General features: G+C 35.8%; 1 protein-coding gene across 3 annotated transcripts in view; it reads left to right on the top strand.

Annotated features, from left to right (window-relative positions):
• The window catches only part of LOC140155479 (uncharacterized), a 36,684-nt gene continuing 14,811 nt past the window's right edge, over nt 1–21,873 (top strand). Inside the window, exons 1-7 of one of the 3 annotated variants that reach the window (XM_072178344.1) lie at nt 1–34; nt 6,262–6,313; nt 11,951–12,001; nt 13,814–14,002; nt 15,006–15,092; nt 16,292–16,435; nt 20,582–20,663. In XM_072178344.1, coding sequence (XP_072034445.1) covers nt 32–34; nt 6,262–6,313; nt 11,951–12,001; nt 13,814–14,002; nt 15,006–15,092; nt 16,292–16,435; nt 20,582–20,663 — 608 coding nt within the window. In that variant the 5' untranslated portion in view covers nt 1–31. Of the gene's footprint in view, nt 35–5,408; nt 5,609–6,261; nt 6,314–11,950; nt 12,002–13,813; nt 14,003–15,005; nt 15,093–16,291; nt 16,436–20,581; nt 20,664–21,873 lie in introns of those variants that run through there. The other 2 variants (XM_072178343.1, XM_072178345.1) reach the window with 2 other exon arrangements.

Here is a 21,873-nt window from a genome sequence, read left to right as displayed (position 1 = left end):
GACAGACAGCTAGCCACCATCGCCCGTAAACATGGTAAGCTTAAGATTAAAAATGATACATTGGATAAACAGGTAATTGAACGCAATTGCCACGAAAATTATTTGAAAATTAACATTGTTTATTTGATGATTTGAGCGAATTGATATGACTCAGTATATCATGGTATATAGTACAACAATTACAAGTCATAGTCTAGATATTTTCTCAATTTGAATTTTGTCCACCCAAAAAACAAAATCATCGTGCGTAGATCCCTGTAGTAGCCTACAATGTACTATAGTAAGAATTCAAATTGAATGAACGCAGCTTTTAACAGCTGCATTCGATCCAACCGCGATCGTATTGCGCATTTCAAACTACAACGCGAACGCACGACCTTGGATACAATGAATGCTATCCAATCACGAGTGCGTTGGCATGGATGGTTGGGTTCACTTCCGCGTTACATGCACTGCCACAGTCGCACACGCTGGCGTTAGGGTGGTTCTTAATTTTCAAAAGTCTGAAATACCTTGCTCCATGCACCCCTTCAAATGGTGATCCTGGATGAAAACTTATTCTCTGAAATTTTCAGAAATATTGAATATGATTTAGAGGTAGCTCAAGAGCCCGCAATGTGGCCGCGACTTAGCCAAATTTTAGTTGTCGGACATTTTTGAGCAAGTTTACAAGGGTCTATTTTCAAAATAAAGTGTTTCTTGATACCCAGTCTTTGTAATTGCATTAACAATAACTAGTTTAACATACAAATAGCAAAAGATGTCTTGTATTTACTTCCATTGTGATTATAAACCAGACCAAAAATGGCATTTCGTGCCACGCAATGCTAAAATACTGCCCGTCAGCCTTTTTGGGCAATTTTGAGGGCCAATAGTTTTAAAAAAGAGAATATCATGATGCTCAAAACTTTGTAATTGCATTAACATTAACTACTTAAACATATAAATAACAAAAAATATCTTGTATTGTCATTCATTAAATGTTTTAAGCTCAACCAAATATAGTACTTTGTGACATGTATCGGCCATTTCGGGCAATTCTACAAGGGTCTATTTTCAAAACGCAGTGTCTCTTGGTACTGAATCTTTGTAATTGCATTAACAATAAGTAGTTTTACACGTTATATAACTCTAGATGTCTTGTTATTACTTCCATTATTGTTTTAAGATAAACCAAATATGGTACTTTGTACCATTTGACCCCGAAATAATGTGTGTCAGCTCAGTCGGCCATTTTGTGCAATTTTACAAGGGTCTATTTTCAAATCACAGTATCTCCTGATACTAAATCTTTGTATTTGCATTTACAGTAACTAGTTGAACACATATTATAGATGTCTTGTATTTACTTCCATTATTGTTTTCAAATGTGATGGTACATGTACTTTGTGACATTGCGTGTCAGTTGGCCATTTTGAGCAATTTTACATGGGCCTATTTTCAAAACAGAGTGTCTCTTGATATTAAATGTTTGTAATTGCATTGAGAGAAACAGTTCCACACATTTTTTAACAAAATATGCCTTGTAAAGTTGTATTGACTGCCATTGCTGTTTTATTCTAATTCTAATTTATTAATTGTTGTGGTCGTTGCGATAGATAGGTTGTTACAGGTAAAGTTCTAGGCACTGGAGAGCTTTTTTATTGTCATTCCCCTCTTACCATGCTTACAAAGGTTACCCCTCACCACCGCGAGTTAAGCTCTCTATCATCTTCCTTGGAGGCTTTCCCCCTCATGATACCCACTTCATGAAACCGGGTCCCTTGAATCACGCACATTCGTTGGCCAAGATCATTTTACTCATTGGATGTTCCAAGGGCAAAAATTCAAACTGACACACTACAACCATCATGTTTTTACAAACACATAGCACACAATCTGACAATGAAGTCCAGCTGCAGTTCCTGCTTCAAGTTGTATCTGAGCATCGGCACCAGTGCTAGTCAACCTTGGCAGATTCTTAGTTTAATGAAAGCAACTAAGGGGAATCTTTTGTTATAAATATGTTGAACAAGTTGCTGCTAATGCAATTACAAAGATTTATTATCAAGAGACACTCTGTTTTGAAAATAGGCCCCATTATAGCTCAAAATGGCTATTACTGACAGTTTTTTTTTTTTTTTCACAAAGAATCATATTTGGTTGATCTTAAAACAATAATGGAAGTAAATACAAGACATCTAGTACTATAATATGTGTTCAACTAGTTACTGTAAATGCAAATACAAAGATTTAGTATCAGGAGACACTGTGTTTTGAAAGTAGACCCTTGTAAAATTGCTCAAAATGGCCGATTGACATGCAGTATTTCGGGGTCAAATGGCACAATGTACCATATTTGGTTGATTTTAAAACAATAATGGAAGTAAAAACAAGGTATCCAAGGTCTTAGCCAGCCATGCGTCCACCCGTCTTTAAGACGGCCTAATCTAATTTTAGACGGGTGGATTTGATGGATTTTACAGATGTGATAGCTCTAAAACAGATGATTTTAAGGTTATATGAACTTGAGACTAATTCAGAGTGACATGTAAAGGCCAAATCATGGCATATTTGACCCTAGTGACCCTTCCATGGATATAGACAAGTTGTTTTATATTTGAGGGTCAAATTTTGGTGTCTGCTTGGACGGGTGGTTTCTGATTACTGGCTAAGACTCTGAAGGTATCTAATGCTATATATGTGTTAAACTACTTAAATGTTAATGCAATCACAAAGATTCAGTACCAAGAGACACTGTGTTTTGAAAATAGACCCTTATAAAATTGCCCGAAATGGCCGATACATAGTATTTTTGGGGTATTCATGTCACAAAGTACTATATTTGGTTGACCTTAAAACAATAATGAATGACAATACAAGATATTTTTTTGTTATTTATATGTTTAAGTAGTTAAGGGCTGGGGTATGAGCGACCTTGAAGTTCCGGTATCTGGAGAGGGGAAGCAATGAGTTACCCCAAATCACAGCGGCAGGTAGTGACTGGGCCGCCGAGTGCTAATATATATTTATTTTGGAAGGTTCGTGTTTGTTTTAAATTTTGGGGCGTTTTCCAAAATTTGATATTTTTAGTCATATTTCAAAAAGCGACATGCCAAAGACAACTCTTTGGGCACATAGTTTGTTATTGTTATTGCAGTTCTTTTCCACATACCTACGTTAACATTCGATTGGGTGATTTACTAATATTATATATTTTATGACTGCAATTTGGCGTTTTCAATGCGTTTTACACGTATCATGAAATTAACGCAAATATCTAGTCACGCTGCTTTTAGAAATTTTACCTGATCGTCGGCTTTTGCAGGCAACAGAATGCAGATTGGCTCACGATAGATGTCGTATTCCTCTATGTGGTTCACTCATTGATAAAATGAGTTTGCATTCCTTGTAACAACACACACATTGCCGTCTGGAAACCGGGTCTGGTACTGATTTTGGGACAGCCAATAGACTTCAGCGCCGTATCAAATCTCATAAAAACCACACGACTGACGACTATGTGTTTATGTTTCCCGCACGAAAGCTTGTGTCTACATCTATTACTATACTTCTTTGGAAACGTTGACCTTTGACCATTCTTTGTATAACGCCTGATATGACCTTGATATGTTCGCTTGATTGGGTGCGTTATAGCATCCATTTCATTGAGGTGTTAGGACTTGGTCAGTACTATACTTGCAGGGATACAATAGTTTAACATGGTGTGTGAGCATGGTGAAAGACTCATTATTGATTAGGCGCGGACATATAAAAAGGCACCTGAGGTCCTTTGCGTGTATAGCAGAAAATTATAATAGAGTGTGTGAATAGAATGTTTGGAATTTTGCAACTAAAATACTAACTGCATTCTGCATTATGTATTTATTTATTTAGTTAGGCCTATGCCTATTTATTTATTTACTGACTTATTTATTTATTTTATTTATTTGGTATATTAGTTAGTAGGCCTAGTTAGTAATATTCCATGATAGGCCTTCGTCGGTTTATTATTGATTGTTGATAACTTGACAACTTGATTGATTGATCGATTGATAGTCATTTCACATTATATTCCTAGTTTATAGGCCAATTTGAATAACATCGTACATTAGATAAATAGACCTATCAGTATTGATTTATTCTATTCAGCAATATCAAGGATTACTATCAAACTTCTCATAGCTGATTGTAAGTTGGCTCAGTGGTAACGCAGTAGGTTTTACAACACCGAGGTCCCGGGTTCGATTCCCACCTCTGCCTATTTTTTGCAAGGCTGAGAAAAAAATGAAATTTCTGGACTGCAAACTTATTTGGCGCGCGATCTGAGCTGGTCCTTTTCTGGTGGCTGTGTCTGTTACAGGCACACTCCCTCTGCATCCAAACCAGGTTCACGCTCATTACACCTCCCTTAATGTTAATGCAATTACAAAGTTTTGAGCATCATGATATTCTCTTTTTTAAAACTAGTGGCCCTCAAAATTGCCCAAAAAGGCTGACGGGCAGTATTTTAGCATTGCGTGGCACGAAATGCCATTTTTGGTCTGGTTTATAATCACAATGGAAGTAAATACAAGACATTTTTTGCTATTGGTATGTTAAACTAGTTATTGTTAATGCAATTACAAAGACTGAGTATCAAGAAACACATGATTTTGAAAATAGACCCTTGCAAACTTGCTAAAAATGTCCGGCGACTAAATTTCGCCAAATCATGCGGCCACATTGAGGGCTCTTGAGCTACCTCTAAATCATATTCAATATTTCTGAAAATTTCAGAGAATAAGTTTTTCATCCAGGATCACCATTTGAAGGGGTGGGAGCAAGGTATTTCAGACTTTTGAAAATTAAGAACCACCCTAGCTGGCGTACATCGCGCAGTGTACGCAAACATTCGTCACGCTGTTGAAAGCTGCATTCAATTGGAATTCCCACTATAAAAAAGACTCATTGACTCAGTTCCAATATTAAATTGAAACTCCGACCGGGAGTTCCAACAGGTGCTGTGTATGTGTCATGTGTCTTTATACATGTGTTTAATGTGCATTCACGTTTGATCGAGAAATCTATCTAGACTGTCCACGACGACACAATAGTTACTGTGTGGATAGAACTATAGGCCTAAGATAGAGGGTGCTAGTACTAGTAGTATAACACGGTCAGTCATCATATCGTCTTCAGTTTTTTAAACGCATTAAAAAAAAAATTTAGATTGTCCAATTTGGCTTCAATTTAGCTTTTTTTATAGCTAACATTTATGTATCTACTCTAGGCTATAGCTGAAGTGTTTGCTTACTTTTAACCGGAAACACAGGCGCTGAAGTACAAATTCCGACCATATTATGAGTCTGTTTAATTCTGCAACCTTGCTTGATCAAAGTTGTTTTGGCAACTATCAACTCCGTCGGTGATTAAAGATTTGAGAAAATCCAGTGCTGGGCAAATGATCTCAAATCGATCCATCTCCCGATTTGCAAAGGTTGACTTGTCATTGCAAACTGATGGTGATACCCTTCCGGTTCTTGAACATGTGAGCCCAGCACTACACGTGTTGATCATCTATTACAATGGGGGACTGTGTGATGTCTGGCGATCACTCGAGAAAAATTGACACAAAATGATGTTTTTCGTGAGTAAAGTCATGGTGAATTGATGAAGGAATATAGCACATGTGTCACTAATATGTCAAGAACAATTCGTAGTGTCCACTCACAAATGAGGGTCAAACGTTAAAGTACGCCCAATTGGGCTTAAACATGGTAAAAAAGAATTCTCAATATGATGGGAACATAGTCAAAAGGATCATCAGGGGTCAAACTATATTGCTATCATGCTGCTGGTACTGTAGGCTACTCTCATGGCTACAGGAGTCTTCCCAACTACAGGTGCACTAGTTTAAACACACTATGTTCCTGTGTTGTACATTGTATTTGTATTACACGGGCTTTGGATGTCGACATTTTCCCATTATGCACTGCATATTTTGACCTCTCCCCAACAAACGCTGGAGGCGCAGCGTACAGTAAACGTTCGCCTAATGGTGCACCTGGACTCCTTTGCCTTGAGGTAAATTTCATGTACAAATCGAGCTCCCTCCTCTAAAAATCCCAACACGAATTAAGGGTATGTGCCCTTATTTACTGGGAGGCCACTTTTAGTTTGTGTCTAAAATTCCAGTTATGTCAAGGTAGCCCATAGCGCCATTGGGCGAACGTTTACGGTATTATGAATCAACCGAATTGATGCTTCCAATTAAACTTGAATATATATTTTTCTTTTCAGGATATTCCAGGCAAGAGGAGAAGTTTACCACCCTTAAACAATAGTGATGGAGGTGATTATAATTTGTGTACACCCATATCAAAATGATGCATTTTGATGTCTCATTTCATATAATACATGTAGCTATAGCCAAAATAATAAATTCTCGATCATGAGAGGATGTACCTTCTGCGTCAGCGTATTTTTCATAGAATAACACGATCGCGCGACCTGCATGACCGAACCTTGACCTTGCCTAGCAACGACCGTGTGATTGGTCAATTCTCAAAAGCTGTGTTTGCGCCCGTAAGCACCGGTCTTTATGTGAGTACGCGCTTTCGGCGCAAATAACTGTGCGTTCCCAAGTTGGCTCTCATGATCGAGAATTTATTATTTTGGCTATAGGAATAAACACCAGACTCATATCAAGTGTAGATCACTTCAAATCATCCCCAAGTCAAATTGTATAATATAAGGAATGTTCTGTGTATTCCTAAACCATGTGACTTGGGATGATTTGAGTGACCTTGACTTCGGAAATGAGTCTGGTATTTATTCCTAGTTAACATGTGAAATGAGACACATGTAGCAGCCGACAAGTGCATCGTTTTGATATGAATGTACACATTTATCATTTAGCAAGTTCGATATTTCATTGGGTCAGGTTTAAATTTCATAGGCCTATTAGTTACAATTAATTGCGATTTTCAAGTTTATTGTCAATAGAGTTTTGATATCTTATCTAAAGACCATGTGGACTTAGTTCGATGGCAGAGCACTGCCTTTTTTTAAAAAGAATGTTGCATTTAAAGAACTTAACAAATTTAAAGTTATGAACATTTAAAGTTATATTTCAAGCTTTACTTTTTAAGATTCTTTACAAGTTCCTTATGTGGGCCCCACTCAGATGGCGGAGTTCTGTCAATTTTTTCAAGACAGCTTTATCGTAAAGAACTCTATCTCATGATACAGTAAGTATGTGTCTCAATTTTCAAGTTATGAGCTTTTGAAGTTGAAACTTTTACATTCAATCTTTTCATGTCATGCATTTTGTTTTAAAAGAAGCAAAAAATAGCTTGTTTGGGCACTTTAAAAAGAATACATGTACCCTAAAATCCATGGACACCACCAGGGGCCGTAAGGTGGGTCGGTCCCTGGACCCCACCCGCAAGAGCTCGCTTGCTCGAAAAATCCTCCCTGATTTATTTTATTTATTAAAACCATATTTATACAGGGTTACCCTTCAGATAAATCTGCTATTACAGGGGCCCTGTGTCATGTCATAAAATATAAAGTACATAGTAATTGGTAGAATTATACATATTAGAATGATTAAAAATACAAACATCCAAATAAAACCATATATCAAATACATCAAATATCAAAAGTCATTAAATTCATAAAGTAAAAATCTTTGGCTAGTTATTTACATTTCTCTGTGTTTTAAAATATACATGTAATACTAGTATACATAAAATAATTAATAACTTAAACATCCAAACATACATCAACTTATGCATCAAATAATATCTAAAGCCATTAAAATCATAGTAAAGACATTGGCTAGTTATTTACATATTCACTGGGTCATAAAACATAATATATGTAGAATAATTAATAACACTCAAAATATAGAAGCATACATCAAAATACATCAATCTTTAAAAGTAAAACTTTGGCGCATTATTTACATTTTTCATATATACATTTTACGAAATATTAAAAGTTCAGAAATTATTGTGAAGTGCCCGTTTGAACAAGTTTGAGTTGTAATTTATTAACCTTAAATGTTGTGGCAATTCATTCCACGCTGTAACACCTCGATAATGAAAAGTTCTTTTTCCTGCTTCTGACGACACCTTGTTATGGTAAAGACATAGACCTGAGCTTGACTTTGTTACGTGGGCGTGGTGGGTGTTAACATAGGAAAATTTAGTTACAGGTAATCTGGGGCATTCCCTGTCAAGCATTTATGAACAAGATTAATAAGATTGATATGAGAACGGTTTTTCAAAGTTTTCCATTTCAGAACATCATACATATCCAAACCACGTGCCCTTGGGCCTTCGTTAAGTACTAACCTCACAAGTCTATTTTGGAGAACTTGTAATTTGTTACTAAGTTCCTTAGAGCAATTATTCCATACAAGATTGCAATAATCAAAGAACGGCATTACGAGTGTATTGGCAAGTAATTTGGTAACTTTGGGTGGAACAGACTTTCTTAATCTACTCACAAGACCAATACGCTGAGAGATCTTTTTACAGGTATTGTGAACATGATCATCCCACTTTAGCAACGGATCAATCCATGTCCCAAGATACTTAAAATTTTCAACACGTTCAATGTCCTTACCACTTATAGATAAATTTATATTTTCACATTTTTCTATGCCCTTTTGTGTACCACATATCATGTATTTAGTTTTTGAAACGTTCAGAGAAAGCTGATTTCTTTCTAACCATTTTTCAACATTATTTAAATTGTCATTTAGTTTAGTGCACATATCATCAGCACATTTACTTGAATACATAAGTGCTGTATCATCAGCATAGAGTACAGTCTTACATGTGAGATTACTTGACAAGTCGTTCACAAAATAGAAAATAACAATGGTCCCAAGATTGTCCCTTGAGGGACACCAATAGTAATACATTTTTGATCAGATAGTGTTCCTCCAATTGCAGTAGCCTGTGTACGCTCTTTTAAATATGATGTAAACCAAGTAAGCTCCATATCACGAATGCCAATACCATAGAGCTTTTTCAACAAGAGATCATGGTTGGCGGTATCAAAGGCTTTCCATGAGTCGAGAAACACTATTCCAGTAGCTTTTCTCTCTTCCATGCCAGTCAGTATGTGATCTGTAACATCAATAAGGGTGCTTTGTGTTGAATGATTTGGTCTGAAGCGGACTGATTACTGGAAAGAATATTATTTTCCTGTATATAAGTGTACAATTGTTCATGAACTGATCTTTCCAGGATCTTTGAAATGATGGGAAGTACCGAAATTGGCGGGAAGTTATTTCAGTAATACTTGTCGCCACCCTTATGTATGGGAGTAACTCTAGCCTCCTTCCACTCGTTTGGTACTTTACCTTTCTTTAGAGAAACATTACATATGTGCGTTAGTGAATTAGAAATATATGCAGCAGCAACTTTGAGAAGATTTGCTGGGATATTATCCATACCAGTTGATTTACATATGGAAATTGATTTCAACTCCTTGAGCACATAACTTTCTGTGATTTCTGTGAATCTAAATACATTACTACCAATTGATCCAAGGTTGTTACTCATCAAGTCACAGTCGTGATTGGTACTATTCATATTATTTGCATCGATAACTTTGTGTCCAATTGAACAAAATGATCATTGATCTGATTTGCACGATCAATACTCTCACTCTCATTATCATTTACAATAATACTTTCACTTTTTTTACCAATACCACCATGATCACGCAGTGTTTTCCAAAGTTTGCGTGTATTATTTGCATTATCATTTATAACCTTTCGTAAATGTTCCTTTTTCAGATTACGGTTCAGTTCATTAACTTTGTTTCTGATTTCTTTTGCATGTTTCCAGTCGTTTGTATCATTAGATAACTGAGTCTTTCTCTTTAAATAATCTCGTTCATGAGAAAGTTTTTTATATTCAGGGGTTATCCATGGGGGAAGATAACCTTTTACTTTTCTAGTCTTAAAAGGTACATGCTTGTCACAAATACCAATAAACATATTTTTCCACAGCTTCCAAGCATCATCTGGATCATCAATGGTAGTTATATTTCTCCAATCAATACGTGACAAATCATTAGTAAATTCCAATTCATTAAAATGCTTATAACACCTACTTGTAACCGTTTTTGGCATCAGTTTCACCCTATTATACTTCTTACACATCTTAACTAAATAGTGATCACTTACACCATAATATACCACTTCACAATTTGAAATCTCTTCTGGTTTGGAAACACAAATTAGATCAATTAAAGTACTAAATGTTTCTGTAACTCTGGTCGGTTCATCGACAAGTTGTGAGAGTTGGCTATTAGTACAAAACTCATGAACTTTTTGGTAGGTATTTTCAGATAAACAATCAAGATTAAAATCACCTAATATAACAATGTCATCAGCATTAATACTTTGTACCTTTTCGTCAAACCTTTTAAAATACTCAACATAGGAACTAGGTGGGCGGTAAAATGTACACACAAGAATTGGTTTTCTATACTTGGGCTTAATTTCAACCCAAAGTGCTTCTATTGCATCATCATTAAGATCTTCTCTATGAATTGCTGTTAAAGAATCTCTTACATAACTAGCTACACCACCATGATCATCTTCATTATGTTCATCTATATGTGCAGATCTATCTCTTCGATACAATTGATAACCAGGTACATTCACTTCATTATCACTTACGGTTGAATCTAACCAAGTTTCTCTTATTGTAAAAACATCAATATTTTCATCAGCAGCAATAAGTTTTACATCGTCCATTTTGTATCTCATACTTCGAGTATTTAAATGAGCAAACACGAGACCATTACTTTTCCTTTTTTTGGCTGATATAGTACATGGATTCTTACTTGTACAATCAACTTGTTTGTTTTCACAATTTCTTTTAATTTTATGATCAAGTATATTAAGGGATCCAAAATGAGCGTTTATTGCGTTTCGACAGTATTTTTTGTGGGACATGAGAGCATCTCAGACCTATCGAATTGCATTCTGAATACAAAGCATGTCTTTCTGATATCAAATAATTTTCATTTTTTTTAAATCACAATATAATACAAATTTTATAACAAATTATAAAAATTTGATATTTTTCAAATTTTTGATATATAACAGTCCTCGAAGTAAATTATATAAATCTAATGATATATTCTTAAAGTGTATGTAGCAGGGAGGAAAAGCCGACGGTCAATTGAAAATGTTGACCTTTCATATTGAAGATATGGATTTTTTCCCAAAAGACCTAATTTTTTTTTGGTGTTTTGGGAAAAAATCCATATCTTCAATACTGAAAGGTCAAAATTTTCAATTGATCGTCGACTTTTCATCACCTACATACACTTTAAGTATAAATCATCAGATTTATAAAGTTTACTTCAAGTACTGTTAAATATCAAAAATATCAATTTTAATGATTTGCCATAAAATGTGTATTAAATTGCGAATTTCAAAAATCAAAATTATTTGATATCAGAATGACATTCTTCATATTCAGAATGCAATTCGATATGTCTGATGTGCTCTAATGTCCCAAAATAAATACTGTCCAAACGTTCATACCCCAGCCCTTAACATTATTGTCATCATCATCAGCAAAACTGGTATTTGAAACACTTAAACAACTAAAACGGTTTCTATGATTTGATAAACCAAAGGTAGCTTTAACATACTTATCACAAAAGCTATTCTCTGTATTTTTACATTTCAGTTTCTTTCAAGTTACCTTCACAAACTTGTTCACGTGACTTTTGGCTAATTGGTCAATTTTGACTGTAAACATGGTAAAGATCATTTTGATCTCTATGCCACCTGCTTTTGTGTCCGAATTCACCACAGGTTCTACATTGTTCAAAATTCAAAATTCCAATGTGGAATACAATTTCAAAATTCAAATGTGGAATAGCCCAATGAGTCACAGGGCTAAGTTCTTTTAAAGCTTTTGAACATGTCTTTTATTGTTTACAGATTTGCCATCACCAACAAAGAAGAAGACAAGGAAGAAAAGAACGCCAACGGGTAAGGGGCAAGATCTCGACTGCAGACGACAAGTTTCAATTTCTTTTTTAATTAAAAAATTTCAGAATTGTAAATTTTCATGACCATATTTGGAATCAGCATGAAAAATTCATTCAAATTAGTACAAACAAGCCATGTATGCGTATTGGTTCAGTAGTTCTTAAGATAACTTACCTTATATTTTGAGAGACAATCTCAAAACAAAGCGAAGATAGAACTTTTTCACACAGATCTCGACTGCAGACGACAAGTTTCAATTTCTTTTTTAATTAAACAATTTCAGAATTGTAAATTTTCATGACCACATTTGGAAATGAAAATTCATTAAAATTAGTACAAACAAGCCCTGTATTGGTTCAGTAGTTCTTAAGATAACTTTCCTTTAATATATTTTGAGAGACAGTCTCAAAACTTCGACTTTGTACATGTATGTGGAAGTCTATGGCGAGCAGGGAGACATAAGGCCAAAAAAAAAGGTTTGTCTCAAAGCTCACAAGAAATTTAAAAACAAATGCGAAATGCGATTTTTTTTTTTTTTATTCCCGACTTTTTTTCATGGTATTTTGAGAAAAAAGTCTGATTTTCGCCGATTTTTTTCTGGAAAAAACTATAAAAATTTTTTTTTGAAATAAAAAAAATTTCCGCATTTGTTTTTTGTCAAATCGTGGCATTTTACAAACGCGCGCTCAAGCTTTGAGACGAACTTTTTTTTTTTTTTTTTTTTAGGAGCAACAATCAGTAATTGGTTCATTAAAAATCAGTGGAAAAAAAGTTAAAATTGGTCAACATTTGTCAAAAAATGTAGTCACGCCACAGAGGCTGCCATTGAACATTGTTTGCTGTAGGAAATCCCATTTCATGGTGAACCACCGTATATATTATTATTTTAGCCTAAGTTCCCAGGCCATCATCGCGCAGCAATATAGCAGAGACAGTGTGCGTAGTGCCTACTGCTGTTTGCGTATTATTCACCTAAATATTAGGGGTCCCGCTATTGCTCAATTGCGACAACCCTCCTGGTCCGGTGTGAAAATAGAATGTAAACCAAATTTGGGATTGTCACCGAAGCACAAATCATTATCGATTACGCTAAATTTTGATTATGAAAATTGGAATTTCCTACCAGTACTGATGAAGCCAATGCATGTCACTCTATCGGTTATGCTACTGCAAGGTCCTTTGATGTGTGTATAACCATGTATGTACTGTGTTATGAACATCGGGTATGCGACTAATATTTCCATCGTAATTATTAAACTTTATTCAATCTTGATTTTTGCAGAGTATATAAAAGTAATAAAGTAGATTACAATCATGTAAAAAAACAGGATTTTAAAAATATTGCTGGCTTCCTCCCAGGGCCGGATTTACCATAGGGCCAGATGGGCCCGGGCCCAGGGCCCCCAAATTTTAGGGGTCCCCAAAATTGCCCTGTGCAGTGGGCATCTTTCATTTTAGCCGAAAAACACCATGTTTTGGGCCTAAATGCCTACAAAAATTGCAAAAGTTTGCGCGCTTCACACGTACTGGTCTAAAATAGACATTTTTTTAGCGCATTTCGCGCGCAAATAATAAAATCTAAAAACTTGGCCACTTCAGTGCACATACCTTCCTTACGGTGCATTTGGGGTCTCCAAATTTGGGCCTGGCCCAGGGCCCCCAAAAAGGTAAATCCGGCCCTGCTTCCTCCTCTGCAAATGTTACAATATGACTTTAAATTAAAAGTGTCCCATGGCTTAGCAAATTAATTATGGTCACTTTAAATTATTATGTACTACTAGGCTAATTTGATCATGATATATTTGTATACAGGTACAACTGATGCCAGTGATTCTCAGCAGTCTGGTGGAGTTGGTAAGCATCAAAACATGGATGGCATGAATGGCAGAGGAATAAATGGAAGCACAGAGAATCTAGTTCCAGATAAGATGCTGCAAACGAAGAAAACCAAGAAGAAAAAACGCAAAAGTGCTGCTCTTACTATTGAAAATGGAGGTGATGGTAAGATATAGCTCTTAATCGGCATGACTGCTCTCTAGTCCGAGGGATCGCTAGTCCGAAGGTTCTCTAGTCCGAAGGGTTGCTAGTCCGAAAACCAAATTAAGTTCGCTAATCCGAAGGTTCTCTAGACCTAATATAGGGTTAGCGTTAGGGTTAGGATTAGGGATTAGCGAGCCTTATTCTTTAGGGTTAGGATTAGCGAGCCTTATTCTATATTCGGACTAGAGAACCTTATTTATTATTCTGACTAGCGAACCCTCGGACTAGAGAACCCAATATTCGGATTAGCGAACCTTTTTCAGAATTCGGACTAGCGAATGGTAAATTACGTGTTCAGACTAGCGAACCTTTGGACTAAGGAGCCTTCGGACTAGAGAACCTTCGGACTAGAGAGTTGTAACCATTAATCAGAGCCTTGTGATTTGATGTAAGCCCAGCCTAGTGACTAGGGCACAAACCATGCATAAACCCTCTAATCAACACAGCCCCTGAGACTGCCCCTCCCCTCTGATCGCCAAATATTTAGTGACCGCTGCCAGCCGAGGCACTGGCACATCTACAGTCAGCTCAGAGAGGGTAGGTCATGGTTTTTTTATTTATTTTTTTAACATAACAAATTAATTGACTAGCTGGGCTAGGTAAGATATACCATTATTGATTTAAGCCAAAATGTACAATAGATCTTTTTTTTTTCAAATCTGATTTTTTTGGGTTATTTGTAGTGTTTACACATGCCCCAACTTACACCTACATAATAGAATCATCCAATTTCATTGTTTTCTAAGTCAACAGAGCAATTTTGATTTTAATATCATACTTGCGTTATTAAATCACCCCATAGAGCTCTACGTTAAACAGCATGTTATCATCATCATCACCCTTCCCGATAATTATTACTAGCATTATTTCAGCATTTTGAGTATATAATAAAAATTTTAAAATTTGAAGGAAATCGTACATTAAGGCTTTAATAGAGACTTGATTTTGTACCATCCATTACCAGATACAGCAGTAGATGGTGATGCGGAAGGGGAAGGTGCCAGTGTTGCTAACCGAAAACCATCGCCAGGTGTTACTAGAAGAAAACGAGGTAAGTAACTCTGAATTTATTAATTGACCTTTTTGGTAAATCCCATAATTCTTTGCGGTTAGACCTGTGATGTTGTCACGCCAATGAATTATGGAATATACCATGAAAATGACAATCCAATATTTTGTGGTGAGGCATTGATTGTACATCGATCTTGATTCTTCAAAAGGATTTTCACAGGAATCAGTTGATTCTTGCTAAGTATCAATTGAAAATTGCTTTTGAAAATTTATGAGATTCAGTTTTGATTCCGGCAATTATTTTAGCAAGAATCTTTGCTGAGAATTATGTATTTGCTACCAAATTATTTTAACCCTATGACCCATGTTGTTGATTTGTCACATTTATTACTGGCATTTGAACTAAAATTTCATCATATCGGGGGTTGAGAGCAAAGGCTGCCAGGTGTTATATATATGGAATACAGAAATGGGTCGATAGTGACAAGATGTACCTCAGTGAACAGAGCACATCCAGATCTTGAAAATATGTTTATTTCTTGACTATCGACCCATGTTTAGCCAGTCTATTGTCAAAATGAAAACAAAGGAAACCTATACAAATGTAATGAGAGTGTCATTTGATGAAATGAGGTGATGGATCATGTTTGCAGTGGAACTTTTCATTTCATTTCACATGTTTTCAGTTCTGTTCTCAAAGATTGCTGTGTTGTGAGTTTTCTGTTTGATCGTTTAGATCATTTTCATCTTTTATAATAATAATCTTTCATTATATTCATTTACCGGTAGGTAAATGAAATGGTTATTCATGTCATAGAAGTGGGTTTGTGTCAAATTTATTGAATTTAAATTAAACTGGATTTTATCTACTTCGACATAATTTTTCCACTGGGATGTGTGCAGGGGGTGTGAAGACTTTAATTGGAATAGCCCAATGCTGGCAACTTAACCCCCTGAGCACTACTCGAACATTGCCTCTGATTGGTCAATTACATGATATCTTCACTTTTTAAATCACCAATCAGAATGGAGCTTTGAAAATAATTCACCCCAATTTTTTTGTGTGGTGAAATTATTCTAACAATGATGCTGATTGGTCCAATTGATAATGAAAACTTCTTTTTGGCCAATCGGCAGGTAGTTCTCATGGGGTTAGGTTAATAAGGGAATAGAATTGTGACTGTAAAGTAACTGTTGATGTGTTTGCTGCACGCTATCTACTAATCCATTCTTGCACAGAGCACAGACAATCTAGAATACCCCGTTCTATTAGTGATGAGGTCTTGCAGAACTTAGAACCGCCACCGCTACCGCCGCCGCAATCCCTTAATACTACATCTGCAAAGAAAAAGGGGCGACGACCGCAATCAAAAATGTATGCTGGTAAGTGACATGGAGCTAATTGTAAGGTGGTGTAAGTAGCAAGTGTTTGTAGGTTGAGGCAATTTGTGGCTGTACACTACAAATGAGCCGTAAAGTCGGCACATTGTATTCTGAGTTACAGTGTAAAATGTGCATGAAGGTCGTATTCATAGGTACCTCAATTTGGTGCGACATGATTCTCATTTGATAGCGCAAGTCAATCTTCTACCTATTTCTATAGAATCCTTATATAGCTCTAGTCTTTGTTTGCTTTGGCTAAATCCTGTTCAAGTGGTGGATTACAAAGCATTGCATTTTGTCTAGGTATGTATAACCAACAATTAACAATGAGAGGACATTCCTGAACCTCATTGTCTTGGGGATGATTTGAAATGACCGCCAATTATGACTGTTTGATATTTATTACCAGCAGTGTGGAAAAAGAGACACATGTAGAACCGAAAAAGGTACCATTTTGTTGAAGGAGCACAGTTCAACAAACCATAACCTTGCTTCTGGATATCGCTCATTCTACAAAATCCGGTGCCAATAGCCTTTTTTCCATTCTTTGGTCCACAAAAACTTTGTCGAGCATTTAGGGCATCAAATATGTTGTTTTTCTGGTAGAACTCAACGAGATCTACACGGACATATATAGTTTTCATACTTTAAATGCTTTCTTCAGCCTGATTAACCCTTGCAAAGGCTCAAAAATCGCTAAAAATGCGTTTCCACAGCTCAAGTGTCACATCTAACCCTAAATATTTTCTTTGAATAAATGCGATTTCTTTACATATTTGTTGTTTTTAATTAGATAACGCACCATCATATTGTTTATCAACATTATTTTTTAGTGATTAAAATGTCTTTGTGTAATTCTAAAATAAATTGGACTTTCCACCAAAACGCTGTGAGCTACGTTACCCCTTTTTAACACACGTTATTGGAAAGAAATAAACCAGAGGTATCAATGTAATTTGCGGTTTTTGAAAGGAAACACTCATAGGTTTTTAAAAATCACAGTAAAAATCGTGATGCTGTAGCATTTTTGGCATAGAAATGTTGTAAACATTGAAATTTCGACCGACCATGTTAAGATTGGTGAGCTACGTTACCAGAATTCTATAGTATGCACTTGTATTACATGTACTTCCTAATAATATGTGAAAGCTACCAGTGGTCGAACCCCATTTATATTAGAATTAACCGACATAATGTTCTAACGTTCGCAAATCACATTAAAAACATTAAAAACCAGTGAACTACGTTACTGTGAGCTACGTTACACACTCATTTATGCATCTTCAAAACTTCTATGAAATGGTGAAATCTGTTTTACATTCACTCAAGTGATCTTTAATTTGCTTTTTATGACCTTGGATTGAGTAAAAACAGCCCATTTTATAGTCGGTAACGTAGCTGACATTACATTGAGTTTTAATGTTAAAAAACATCATGACATCCTGAAAGAAAAATATGCAAGTGGTGTTGGCCATTTTTTACATCTGAAAGTAGTGATACATTTACTTTTAAAAAACACAAAAAGCAGGTTTTTTTGAACAACTTTTATTTTTTCAATTTTTTTAGTGGATTGGCACCGGATTTTGTAGAATGAGCGATATTGTTTGAAGTCAAATGATATATACCATTTTAAAGCTTATGATATGTATTTTCTAAACACAAAATAAAACAAAATTGACCGGGCCAACTTTACGGCTGATTTGTGGTGTACGATCACATTTGAAGAAGTGCTGCCTATCCTAACCCTGATTTGAAATCTCAATGTGTTGATCATACACCTATAAATCTTTCTGCTGATCACAAACAAGATTTTCACAGCATCCCAGAATACACCATGTGTTGTACATGCAGATCTGCATGTGGGGTTTACCAAAGTGAAAAAGAGGGACAGTCCTGCTTTCTGAAAATTTCAGTGTTGACAAATTTATTTGTAAGAACAGCAGAAAATGATACAAATTTCACTTTAAAATTTTGTTATAGCATTCTCTGTAGTCTATTGTGATAAATTCAGACCTGCAAAACCTTCTCTGAATTCTGAAAGTATTGCACATCTCAAGTTTTTGAATTTGTCGGTACCTGGTTTAATTTGTGACCATGTATAAGGTTTTGGTCTCAATGTCCCTCATGTACATGTCACTTTTGTGAAATTTGAACTTCTTCAGTCAGTGCAAACCATGACATATTTTTATACACTCATGCACCAGGGAAGGATTATAATATTCTTTCATGTGCAAATAAGCAATTTCACACTCTAATGGATTTGTGCATCTATCAGGAAGTAACCTTTTGTTATGCTATAGTAGCCTTCCGAAATTTAAGTGCTGAAGTGTGGGGTCTACATACATCAATGAACATCAAAAGAGATGCTATGTTGATCTCTCTGTCTATCAGTAACTACCCTTTTGTTATGCTATGTGTCAAAAATACGGGACACCATGTTTCATTTCAAATTTCATAATCATAACCCTATCTTGTCTTACTTTCACAAGCATTTAATTTGTGAACACTTGGAATGAGTGCATAAGACCCCTAGTTACCCATAAATACCATCCAATTGCTGCTGTAAACTTGCCTTCATCAGGAACCATTTTTAGTGTCTTTTGCAAAAGCATGGTGCATTGTGGTGATGTGGGTATAATCTTCTTTGATCCTACTCCTAAATATTCCTGCTGATCTGACCCTATCCTAATCAATCATAACCATCTAGTAGAGTTTTGGTATTAAATCAAATACTGGAACTTACTTTTTGCAACTATTACAACATTGCGTCTAGAACCACCAGACTTCATCAGGCAACTGACCCGCTTGGCTGGTCATGTGATAGACGGCTAGGTATCGTCCCGATGGCCCGGTCCCATGCATGAGATAAGTTAATGGTTACTCAATGCATTCCCAAATGGCTTCTTTTATGCCTCTCCTATGCCATTGTTCCTCCTGATCAAGAATAACGACTTCCTCGTTCTTATTTGAGTGTCCAGTGTCCTTTAAATCATGTGACCAGCCCAGCGGGTTAGTTGCCTGATGAAGTCTGGTGGTTCCAGACGCAACGTCGCAAAAAGTAAGTTCCAGTATTAGATTTAATTCCAAAACTCTGCTTGAAACTACTGGATGACTAAGAACATTCACTTATAACCATCTAGTCTTAAAGGAAGTCTCTGGCAATCGCAACATTAATATGCTTTATATGTAAGAAAATTAATTATCAAGCACAAATCACATGGTTTTATTCAAAACAAGCTCATAGTGACCATAAAAACATATGTCTCTCAAAATTCCTGGGCGCCGAAATTGTCGAGTGCAATGACGTCCCAGAATACAATGAAGGCTGACGACAACTGAGCACAAATAAATTACGTCATTGCACTTAGACAATTTCGGCGTGGTCTCCATGGAAGACCAGTTAAAGAGTTTCCAAAACAATATAGGAAACAAAAGGAAATATTTTCTTTGTTTGGCTATATCTTAAAATCAATATTTCCAACTTCTGATTGATTTTGCTTGATCACATCACATATGTAAAAAAAGACATGTACCCAAACCCCACACACATCATGTATATATTTATGCAGGCAGGGAATCATTATCATATTATACTTCAGTGAATAGATTCATCATGGGTTTGTACATGTATATCAAATCAAGTAGTAATTTGTGCTTGGCAAGGTTTGTCCATCTCGTCGGAGGACTTCATCAGATGTGGGCATCTGATCCACTTTCCCGAGAAACTGGCTTCCGGTTTTGAGTAGTCTTACTTCCAGTCTTCAAAATAAATAATTTTTATAGAGAGGAAGGCACTTATTTCCAAAGTCACATATTTGACCCACATCACATATGTAAAAAAAGACATGTACCCAAACCCCACACACATCATGTATGTAAAAAAAGACATGTACCCAAACCCCACACACATCTTATTTTCTAAGTCACATATTTGACCCACTTTTGAAGACTGGAAGTAAAAGACTACTCAAAACCGGAAGCCAGTTTCCCGGGAAAGTGGATCAGATGCCCACATCTGATGAAGTCCTCCAACGAAATGGACGAAATATTAGTAAGTAAAAACTTACTGGTTTTGCCAAGCACAAATTACTACTTGATAATTATACTTCTTAAGTAATGCATTTAATGTGCTTTGTTGTCCTTTAGATGATGGTATGGAAGGAGATGGACCACTTGGAAGACCACCCCCAGGAAGCGGAAGACAGAGGAAGAAGAAAAAGATGGCAAGGTATTTCAACAGATTTGCCCTTTTTTGCCAACAGAATATTAAAGGAGACCCTGTGACCTTATGTATAAAACCTACTCCCAGAGGCGTAGCCAGCTTTTTTGGTCGGGGGGGCAAAATAAAATTTCGGGGCAGAGATGAAAAATATTACAGTTGCATCATACAATACATAGAGACTGTATGTCTTCAAGTTAAAAGGCTTTATTGGGACAATGTGCACGTGTAGCGCGGGAAAATTTGGTATTTTACACTATGTTCGCCCATTATCAGGATGGAAAGGGCTTTATCTTTACAATGTTCTTAATTAACTGCATAACCAGTACTTCTTTACTTAAGAAGGCACTCATATTGGCCTGTATGTAATGCGTAACAGCCAAGCTCTTTCATCCTCAATTATTTTCAATTTTCTTAGATAATTTGAAAATAATCCCTAACAAATAGGGTGTCACAGAAAAGCTTAGACTCTAAACAGCGTCACTGATGCAGAGATTAAGTTGTGTATTACACAATGTGCAAGGATCTATTTTTTTGTGAATAAAGTTTTTGTTGTTGAGTAATGTTATGTAATGGTTTCCTATGAAAGTTTATTAAACCCACCCTTGGATGGGAAAAATGTGAAAAATTCAGCCAAACCCTATTGTATGAAATGAACACAACTTATAATTCGAAATAAATATCTTTACGATGACAAAAAATGTGCCAGGAATTCACAGGAGATAATTTCCATGATCAGTCCACTTCTTAAGATTGACTTCAAGTCCAACAGTGATTACAAGCTTAGTTTCTGCTTAAATCACCCCTTGTAGTAGTAATATTTTTGTACTGTTGTTCTTGAAACTTTTACATACTCATGAAAATGTGATTGGCAGTAAGTACTGAAAAAATAAAGTAGATTGCTCTTTCCAATCATTTTTGTCATCATTTTTACCTGATCGGTCCATTTTCCAAGATATTTAACAATGGGCAAAAAAAATCAACTTTGCAAACAAATGATTAAATTCCTTTGGCCTTCAGGATACTCAAATGTATATGTGACTCCTCGCCACAACTGAGCCCGGATGTTGCCAGTGCCACTATTGAGATATGCTCCATCGAACTTAACAATAAACAATAGGAAAGAAAGGATTTATTGACTGTTTTATTGATTTTCACTACTTAAATGTCAAGTACTATAGACATGATATACATCATTTTAAAGCTAATTTCAAGCAGA

Source organism: Amphiura filiformis, chromosome 6 (assembly GCF_039555335.1).
Source record: "Amphiura filiformis chromosome 6, Afil_fr2py, whole genome shotgun sequence".
In the NCBI taxonomy this organism is placed as follows: domain Eukaryota; kingdom Metazoa; phylum Echinodermata; class Ophiuroidea; order Amphilepidida; family Amphiuridae; genus Amphiura; species Amphiura filiformis.
Note: the sequence above shows the minus strand (reverse complement) of the source record. Positions and strands in the feature narration are given on the sequence as shown.